This window comes from Anser brachyrhynchus, assembly GCF_964034855.1.
Source record: "Anser brachyrhynchus genome assembly, chromosome: 1".
Classification (NCBI taxonomy): Eukaryota; Metazoa; Chordata; class Aves; order Anseriformes; family Anatidae; genus Anser; species Anser brachyrhynchus.
The window spans coordinates 21693003-21703695 of record NC_137694.1 but is presented as its reverse complement, the minus strand read 5'-3'; the positions used below and the strand labels follow the sequence as shown (position 1 = coordinate 21703695).

General features: G+C 38.9%; 1 protein-coding gene across 18 annotated transcripts in view; it reads right to left on the bottom strand.

Annotated features, from left to right (window-relative positions):
• PANX2 (pannexin 2) overlaps window positions 1-10693 on the bottom strand; it is a 34790-nt gene that overhangs the window by 12522 nt on the left and 11575 nt on the right. For 10 of the 18 annotated variants that reach the window (XM_080575841.1, XM_080575832.1, XM_080575842.1 and 7 more), the window contains 2 exons: window positions 4468-10587; window positions 1874-3325 (listed from right to left, as the gene is read on the bottom strand). In XM_080575841.1, the coding sequence (XP_080431967.1) occupies window positions 1874-3325; window positions 4468-4510 (1495 nt within the window). In that variant the 5' untranslated portion in view covers window positions 4511-10587. Of the gene's footprint in view, window position 1; window positions 893-1873; window positions 3379-4467; window positions 10588-10693 lie in introns of those variants that run through there. The other 8 variants (XM_080575834.1, XM_080575838.1, XM_080575835.1 and 5 more) reach the window with 8 other exon arrangements.

Genomic DNA, 10693 nt, shown 5'->3' with positions numbered 1-10693 from the left:
AGAAACCAGAACAGCCAGTTAAAAGACAGGTAGCCTTGCACCCTCCCCGTCCACCACAGAGCACTGTCCTGAACCAATAAAGGCCATTGGCAGTTCTGCCACTGATTTCAATGGAAGCAGGAGTGGACCCCAAAGTGAATTTTCTTGGGACCCTTTGAGGAATCCAGCAGGACTGCTTTGTAACATGAGGACCATAAGCTCAGGGAAACAGGACAAACAACAAACGGGTTTTGTAAATCTCACTTTTTTAGGCATGCTCATGCTTCCAAACGTGAATGGTATTTTTGTAAAATGAACAAAAAACAACTGAAAAGAATCTTTTACTCTCCTCTATGGTCTGGCAGGTGTTTTAGAAATGTTATGATTTAATGTTTTGACAAATGCTATGAATGTTGAAAACCACAAGATGGAATACAAAAAGCACTGATATTTTCAATGGGAAAAAATAGTGGTTACAGATTGTAAGCCACTTGTCTTCAGAAAGAACTCAGCAATTTGGTGTCTCTTTCTAGAAATTAGGAGTCTGCCTTACCTGATGGACTGCAATGTTGGTCTAACTCAAAAGCAAAGCTGAATACTTTTAATTAGAATGGAGAGTAACAGAGCCCCAAAACTACAGTAATTATTTTTCACTCTTAAAATATTCAAGCACTAATTTAGATGAAGGTAATTGAGACCAGAAAACCCCAGTAGTTTTGAGGAGTTGAAATCAGAGCAGGTGACCGGATAAGGAAAGCTGTAGAATAGCTCACATGCACATTGGGGAGTTGGAGGGCTCTAAGGAGCATACGGATTTGGAAGTGACAGAAACGTTTATACCTCAAATCACTTCTTTGCTGGGCAGTGGGTGACGGTAGCTGTCAGTCTGTCGAGGCCCAGAGGGAGGTCTTAGCTTGTAATGAGATGAGAGCCATTGCTTTAAGTACGTACAAATCTTTCTTTAACTTCAACTGCATAGTGCTTCTTTCTTACGTGAGTAGCTTACAAAAATAAACAAGAAGATACCTATCTCTGTCAGTTTATCTACTGGTCTATCACTTTTCTTAGTGATTACATGGCTTTCCCCATCACTCTAGCATCTAACAGTTGTTGATTTATTTGGAAAACTCTTTTGAGGCAGAAAAGGGGTAGCATTTACAGGACACACACAGGGAACTGAGACACAGAAAGAGCATCTCTTGTGAGGCCACAGGGGATGTGAATGGCAGAATTCCTGAATCCCAGACCAGCACCCACACTTCAGACCATCCATCCTCTGGTCCACATCAGACAAAGGGCAATTTAAAATGCCTCTTGGGCGAAGAACAGTATAATCTGAGTTGTGCCTTCATAGGTGGCAAATGCCAACCCCTAAAAATTAGTAGTTACTGAGATTTTTTTTTTTCTACAGGTAGCTTTAACTACCTTTAGCACAGTTTGTCACAATCTCTTAAGAAGTTGCTGTTATTGGTCAGCATACTGGTTGTCTGCCATGGCAGTTTCTATATGACTTGAAAATAAGGCAGGTTGGAAATATACCAGGTGCTGGTGGAGCAGGAAGAGTGTCATGGAGGCCAAGGCCTCCTCATTTCCTTAGCAAGGCATGACCATATTCATAATTGTGAAAATCTGCTCATGTTTGAAAAATTACCAGTAGAAACAGCCTACAGGCTGTTTTGTACAGCTCCACCTCTAATAACGCTTATCCTCCATATAGCTGTATTCTGATAAAGAGAGAGAACCATTGTTTCTGAGACCTACAAATCCTAACATTATTACTTATCCCAAAATCTAGTGAGGTAGGTCAAACTGTTCAGGAACGCTTTGAGTTCCTAAAGGTCACTAGGAAAATCATGGTCTGTGGAGGTGGTACTGGCATTACAGCATACTGTACCTTTGAGAGAGGAGGTAACGTGTACTATGACGTTCTCTTCCTGGTTTAGGAATCCACCTTCTTGGCTTTTTGATGTAGGCATCGAGGGGATGGCTGGAATCTCTGGCTTGGGTTTTTTACTACTAAGTATATATGGATGTACATCCAAGGAAAAGTGTCGTGTGTGCTTTTTTTCACTGCCTGTGCTTGGGATGGCGTTTGACTCAGTTTTATGAGCTGACGATTGCTGTGAGGTTTTTGCAGTGGATTCTAGCAAAGGAGCGATAAGGCTATCTGTCGCCGTTTTTCTCCGCACAGGCTTAGGCTTTTCAGGTTTATGGTTTTCAACCTTCATAATGGCTAACTGTTCCTTGAATGGCTGAGGAAGTGGATTGGTAGTTGGGATCCATTTCATCTTCTTCCTTGGTCTCTTAATGATGAGCTGCTCGTTACCATCAATGTCCGCTGGGTCGACGCTTGGGTCTATCGTTTGGATCCCTGAATCACGCATGGTCGGAGTGGCATCATGATTAGACTGGGCCAAGGCCGCAAGCAGCTGGCGTACCACATTGTCATACATCAGATCACTTTCATTTGTAATAAAATCCAGACGGTTCAAAGATTTTATGTGGTCCCGATTTTCATTACAAAACATGGCCAAAATATTGATGTCACAAAACTGGGACTTCTGCCACTGTTTCTTGGTCTTTATTCCAACTTTGTTCAGTTTATCAAATATGAAGTTGGACTTACGAAATATGAAGAGGTGAATTAAGTTGATAAGGATGATCAAGTTCATAAAGCAGAGGAGAACGATATCTACACCCGCAATAATCCGCTGGAGCTGGACAGATGGCAGCTTACAGTTCACTCTGATGTGCAATTTGGAGCTGCTTGTTTTGTCTGGAGGCTCTCCTAGTGCACATGTAAATTCATTTTGCTTCTGTGTAGCATAGTAGGTGGATAAGTATGTAATCGGTATAATGCTTAAAAAGATGATGAACAGATGTCTCGCGAGATAAAGCTTAGCTAAGAAGTTACTGCGTCCTCTCCTTTCCAGGTATTTCTCAAACAAGTTCTGTTCGGGGCTTTTTTCCTTCTCTGCGTTCTCAATGATTTCTCTTTTCTCTCTCTCTGTGATCCCTGGGCCTTTGGACTGGATCTGCTTCTCTATTTTTGGTGCCCGTCCTTCAGCTGCACGGTGGTAGCAATTATCGATCTCCTGGAGCAAAAAATTAAGCTCTGAAGTCAGTCGGGTGGAGGCCAGAAATTCCCAGCCCAGAGCTGGAATGTACATTATCCCAGCAAAAGCCAGCAGTGCATAAGGTAGGAACTTATGCTCAAACAAGGAGGGCCAGTGGCTGGCATCAACTCCTGGCAAGGCATCTTTTAATTCTGTCCAACAATATCCTCTGGCATACAAGGCTTGATCGCGGGTGAAGTTGTGTGGTGTGTAACAGTATATTGGCTCCTCTGTATAACAGAGAGAAAAGTCACTGCTGTGCATTTAACCTACAAAAGGAGCTCTGGAAAATAAACATTTCAAATGATATCAATTTTACTTTACTGTATCTTCACATGACTGTTAAGCCCACAATGTCTATTAGACAGCTCAGCCTGCTCACATCTTCACAAGCCTCCAGGCAAAACTATTTACCTGGAAGCTTTATAATGAACCTAAGCTAGAAATGTCAGCAATAAATACATATTTTGGTTTTAGTTATCTCCCTGAGAACAATATCCTAAGCTAAAGTATGGCCTAAACTCTGGAAAAGTTAAAAGACCTGATATCCACTATGCAATAGCTTAGGATGTTATTTTGGCATATGTGCAAATGCTGAAAGGCATTTAGGTGAAATTTAAGGTTTATCCCATCTGAATATTCTTCTAAATAGAAAAAAGTTAGATATATGATATAGTTAGTAGATATATCTACTCAGTGATATAGTAGAAAAAAAAAATAAAGACATATAAACATTTAGGCAACTGTATCCCAGTTAATGGTCTTGAATTAAAATGTGACTGACCAAGACAGAATCTGGTGTGTTAATTGTATTTACCACTATGAAAAATTAATTTTACATTTGAAAATGTAACATCATTTTTTACATAGTGTGCAATTAAATGGTGGATCTCACTGTCCTACAGCATTATGGTAGCAACAAATACAGTGGATCAATAAAACATGTAGACAAAGTAACGGAAGAAAAAGTATAGCAAGAATTATTTAATACACAGATAATGATCCATTTTTTTTCCTTAGCATCATCTTCAAGCCACAGGCTGCTGGGCAGTGGGAGGGTTCTTCCAAGAAAATAATACCATATGCTTGTCTATTTTAATACTACTTCCTAAGCACTTGAGTTTTGCTACCATCAGAGACAGGATACTGGGCTAAAGAACAACTGCTTTGACACAGTAGGTGTACCATGTTCTTATGTAATTACATTTTTCTAATAGACATGAAAATAATGCAGAAAAACTTGTGAAAGATAGAACAGCATTAACAGCTCCGAAATCAATGACCATTATCAAAATACCCTCTTCAAAGAGGAAGACCATATTTTAATGTTTTGGCAGGTAGAACAAAGTGAATATACAGTGTTCTGGTATACCTTTAAAAAAAATCCTAAAATGAGATCCATAGGAGGAAGGCATGTTCTCTTGAATTGAGAATCGCTCAAGAACACCAAGCTGGCTCCAGTTCTGAACGCAGTCACAATTCAGATGGAGAACAGCTCACTTGAAGAGTGGTGGTACTGTTCTTTTAATAATACAAATCATGAAGAGAAATAATAAAATATTATGTCATTCAAAAACAGTAAGTAAAATATTAAAAATTAATAGGCAGGCAAAAAAGCCCTAATCCTTTTGGCATAACAGAAGACTCCTTAGTTGACCATCTAACTACTCCTCACATTCAAGCAAATTCAAAAGCATTTACTAGCACTTTGGTAAAATGTGGATGTGTAAACATATTCTCTGGTCTCCAGAGATCTACATGGTTAGAACTGCACAAAATATTTTTAAAGTGATTCAGTGAAGATTCTTTTCTAAAAATATAACCAATTTGGACAGACTTGCTAGAATAAATGATACTACCCAAGACAGGATGCAAAGTGAGTAAGTCCTGTGTATTCTCTAAAATCACTTCTGAAGACTATTTTAAAATGATCTACCTTCAGGCTTTCTCAGACACAGCTTCCCGTTTAGAATAACATTGTGTATTTAGTCATCAGTTACAAGAAAAATATTCATTGCCTCTCGTCTTCAGCAATTACATGCCCTCCTAACCCTACCCATGAAAGGATGCATACAAAAATATTTAATTCCTACTATCAAGGAGTTACTCTATGATTTCCCAGGAGATTCAGAAGATTCCTATGTGAATATATTCCCGGCAAATAGCTTTGAGCATTTCTTGTAAGCAGAAATATTTTGAATGGTGTGTCCTAAGCTCAGTAGAACCTGCCAACATAAAACTTAGTTTCCTGTGTAATACATAGATTCATTTCTCCTGGGTCTCAGCACCATGAATAGTTGGGAAGACAGCAACAAGTATTCATATAAACCATCCATAATTACTTTTTTGGGATTCGTGTATCATTTGCTACTACCAAATAAAAAGTAAACAGTTCTCACTGAGGCCTGAAAGACTAAGGTGACTTCTGCCAAAATTGTATGTATATAACAAATATTAGTTTAATGTATAAACACATTGAAATGTCTTAACATTTACATTGATGTTGGACAGATCACTTGGAGACTAACTGCACTTTGTCCACTGCCACTGCTTCAGTGAAGAACTGAAGTTTCACAACTCTGGTTTGGACTCAACAGTTTCATTGGAGGCTACTTCAAAAATGTGGCTGCCCAGCCCAGTAAAGAAAGCAAATGACATTTTATAGGAATTTACTAACTTTTCCTGTTAAAGATATTTAGCTGCTCCCACTGCCTGGTAAGTTGAGAGAGATCTCTAATTTATCAGGATAGCTGAGCATGGTGTTCCATTCTTAATGTTGTTATTTATTGATGCTAGTCCCATATTTTCTCTGCATATTTATTAAATTGACATGATTTTCATTATGGGTCAGGTGAATCCCAAGACCCTTCAGACAAAACCCCATCCTCAGTGAAGCCAGTGGGACTTCTGATAACTGCCTGAAGAGGAGGCGGGGTTACACTTCAGTTTTATTCAAACAGTGTTTTCTGACATGTTTGAGTCATACTCACTGCTGGAGAATGTCACTGATCTTGTTAGTTACTCCACAGGGGACTTTACCTTATCCTTCTCAGCAAAGGACATGACTCACAAAGCAAAGCATCAGTCCTGGAAAGCTCATTCATCTAGAAAATCATCGAGAAAACAGAGAGGAGGGGAAGACCCTTCCAGACAAAGATTCAAAGCAAAAGACTAATTTACTTGGTGCCTGGAGGAACCTGTCTCTCTTCATTGACAAGGGGATGCCAAGCAAGATCAATGCTAGGTTTAAGTTAGCTTTTGTGAATGCTCCTAAGGCAATAGCAGCATTTTACCTTGCATTTAACACCATGAAGGTGTTTGATCCTATCATACTAGGGCATGGACCCGTTTCTCTTCTACTGAAATGTGTCAATCAGAAATAAATGAGAAAGGAAAGCATCACATCAGTAACTAATCTGGTTTGTTATGAAAGATGGCATCAACATATTGCTGGATCTCAAAATGCAGATCTGTTGAGGATGGAGGAGTACCAACTTGTTCTCACATACACAGCTCACTTAGCTGTGAGAAACCCATAATGCGCGTTCAGAAGGCACATCAGGTGTATTTTTTTTTCTACAATGATCTGATAGATAATCAGCATTAAAAAACAGCTGTGTTAAAACCATAGCTCCGATATTGGGTCATATACTATAAAAATAAAATAAAAAGTACGTATTTGAAGTTTATACTCATAAATATAGAAAGTTTTTCCCCAAACTTGGCAGTTTAATTGCATATGGCATAATTATTCAATTGTGTAGGAAACGATAAAATGACAGTAGAATAAGATACAATAAGGAAAAACGTTTTTAAAGCTTAGGGGATACTACGAGGGCTGAGTGTGTTGGTCCTCTTCTGAGTGTTGTCTGGGCTTAGGCCATAAGTATAATCTGTCCCTACACATTCCTTGATAGCTACATTCTTGTGAGTCCAGGAGAAAGAAATTCCTACCATTAAAAGATAAATAAATTATGGAGAGCAAGGTCATCATCTCCAAAACAATCTTTTGCCTGTTCCAAACAATAATGAAAAGGTGGTACAGGGTATGCATGTATCTGTGACTTGTACATGTGTGCAACTACAACAAAGGTAAAAAATAAGATACTACCCAACTAGCCTGTAATCAGTATTGAGAGCTGGAATACTAAACTCAACATTTCTTCATTAAATGTGATGGCCTACTGCAAGATTTTCAGGGCTCATGCTCAGTAAAATCTCAGGAAGCTCAAAGCCTGAAGGTCTGCCATTAGGTCCACCTATGCAAATGTGTTAACTGCATTCCAACATATGACGTTCAACACAGTTGTTTCAGAAAAAGAATCACTAGGAATACCCAAGAACAAATTCTGTTTCTGCAATAATTGCTAAAAGTCGCTGTCATTTCCATGAAATGTTCCTTTTGAATAATTTTTTAGGAAACTAAGTAACCCTGTGTTAATGCTGTTAAGAAATAATGCATTGGGGAAAAAGTCCGTAATATCAATACATTATAAAGTATATTATACTTAATATTATACTGAGTTGAGTATAAAGATGCATACTAGGAAGCTTAGCTTCCCTTTTTCGATATCATTAGGTGATCATAGGAGCAGTACATCAGATGTTTTCAACAGCTGTACATAAATACATTTTATGCTGCTCACTGTTCATGTAAGTAACTTCTAGAAGTCCACAAAACTAGTCTCATTAATAAAATATGAGACATCTCAAATTAATCTTTTTGGATATACAGACAAGATAAAATAGTCAAAGCAGAATTAGTTAGTTGTGGAATATAAAAATTCTGTTATGCCACTAGAAAAAATAAAAACCCTTGAGAGCCAAGTTTTTTCACATGCTCCATTCTGTACCATCTCATCCCATCAGTTTAAGTACTACTTAGAGAAAAATTACTTCCAGGCAGTACAGTGGTAAAAAGGACATACTTCAGGGGAATGAAAGAGTGAACATGGTTGAGAGAAAATAAGCAAGGTAGGGAGAGGGATGAAGGCAGGGACCGTGCTCAGAAAAATGTTGAGAAAGAACCTAAAGAGACGAAGTGGAAGGCAAAGTATGGAAGCTAGGTGCTGCTGAGTCTGCTGCCTGTTAGTAAATACTCTGAGAAATGCTTGGGGCTTTCTGCAGGTGCAGGCTACCACTTCTACTGTTCTCAATCCAAGGTCAGCCACCTCCTCCCAGTGGTTCCCCAACCTCTACACACTTCAGCATACACTCAACAGCCCTCTTCAAGAACCCCTGAATTAAATACTCTTTGTCAGGCTGCAAGTGTTAAACATGTTAGATAAATTAATCCTGCTTAATTTCACCCTGGAAAAACAATACTTTAAGTTTTGAAATTCCTCAAACGAGGGGCTGGGTGGCTGAGGTTTGGGGTTGGAACCCCTGTGCAGCTTCCCATTGCAGAAATTAATCTCAGATCTGAAAACAGAGTTACCAACAGAAAATCTGCTAATTGCTGCTCTGGAAATTATACCCCAATGCAGAATCACAGAAACGCTACAAGGAACCTTGAAAGTTAATGAGTCCCACCTCATACTCAAAACAGGGTCAACACTGAGCTCAGACCAACTCGATCAGGGCTTTGTCTGGCTTGAAAAACTCCGAAGGCTCAGGCTGCACAACCACCCATGCAACCTGCTCCAATGCTTGGTTGTTCTCAAGGTGATTTTTTTTTTCCTCTGGGTTATGCCTAGCAAGAATGGCTGATTCATGCAGGTACCACTTTTTTCTCTTTTGAGAAACGGCCATTTCTGAGAAGGAATGCAAAGGCTCACACTGCAATACAAGCTGTTAGAGTTCAGGTCCCAGTTTTGCATCTCAGCCAAAGGAAAAGATGTCAACAGCACAGTCCACCAAGGAGGCTGTGTGACTGTATGCATATGCCTATATATATTGAAAAAATAATAATTTTGCAAAAATGTGAGCTCGTATGTTGTACAGAGAGGCAACACTGTCAAGCAAGACACAGACAAGCTGGTAGTTATGTATTATTCTCCTGTATCTTTCAAAGTTTATTTTTTACAAGTTTTCCTAGAAAAAGTGAGTGAATTGGATCTAACACAAATATTCATTTGTGTTTTTCAAATAAAGTAACAATACCAGCCTCTTAGTATTCAACACAGTAAAAAAATAGACCCTGCTTCTAAAAATGACTTCATGCAGTTTCTTTGAAGCCAATGGGATTACTCATAGTGCATAAAATTAGGCATGTGAATCTCTCTTTGAAGAACTGATGCTGTAGGGGGGTCAATTTCGAGCTTCCAAAGTTTTATTACGAGCAATAATCAAAAGTTAAATAAATAAATATGGGCAACACATTTACAATGTTTTTGGTAGACATTAAAAATACAGGAAAATATTTTTAATACACAGTATATACCCCTATATAAAGGGGCAAATGACCCTTCACACCTACCATATTCCCTGTGAAATAAAGTATATTCACCAAAAGCAAACTATAAACCATAACAATAAATTGTGTATTTTCCTGTGACCTCCACCTTTTAGAACTTACTCTGGAAAACCAAATCACACCTCATTAACCCTCCAAGTAGATTGCATGATTCCAGCGTTCCAAACAGTGATTCAATAATGCAGGAGGCAAAGAACAATTTCCTAACAGCATACAGGAAAAAAAGGAAAAAAAAAAGGAACCCAGTTTACAGAAAATATAACTGAAAAAAATGAAAGATGAAGAAATTCTTGTGCTTGCTATACCAAGACAAAGGTTAGTATGTCTCCTGTTCAAGTAATTCTTTGAGGACCCAAAAGTAAACATGCTGCCTGACCGCCACGGTCATACACTGGTTGTAGGCAGCAGAGATGCTGCTTAGGTTCTGCCATACAGGCTGGGTCTCCCAACTCCTGGGCAACTGCCTAAACCCTCATGCTCTGTCAGACAGGCTCACAGGGAACGCCAGTGGGAAGGAGACACCAACTCTGGAGACCTAAGTATCAGGTACGTAAGTATCAGGTAAGCATACGTACTGAGTTAAATATATTGCAGACTCACCCTGGGCCTATGGCTTTTCACCCTCTTGAAGAGGACTGCTAAATCATCCTCATGTGGGTGCTCAGCCTGCCTACAAAGAAAAGCTGGTATTTCAGTCAAGTTCTCTGAAGCGCTCCTCATCAGGTCCTCTCCACTTGACTGTAAGGAGAAAATCAGTGTTTAGGATCTCTGAATCTTCCTGCCCCATCAGATGCTAGAACACGAGTTTATAATAGCCAAGATAAATGAGAAGCTCCCTGAATTCAGCCACAGATGTTGGTATTTGACAAGTGTAGTTCTATCATAATGCTTTTCCCTATGTTGTATCACGTAAGTGTAAGCAATCAGACGTACATCCCTCATTCATCTCAAGTACTAAAAGGAATGCACAAGAAAGCAGGTAGCAAACTGTTTATTTTGAGAAACAGAAATAATTTATTTAGTAGTTTTCAGTATTTTTTAAAAGGAAAAGAAGAAATGTCCTGGATCCTCTTCTCTCTGGAAAAACAGAACAAAAACATTTACATTACTAAGGCTGAAAATGTAGTCTAGGTAAGAATGATGTCACCTAAACAGTAAACAGCTTTTCCATCCCAGACAGAAG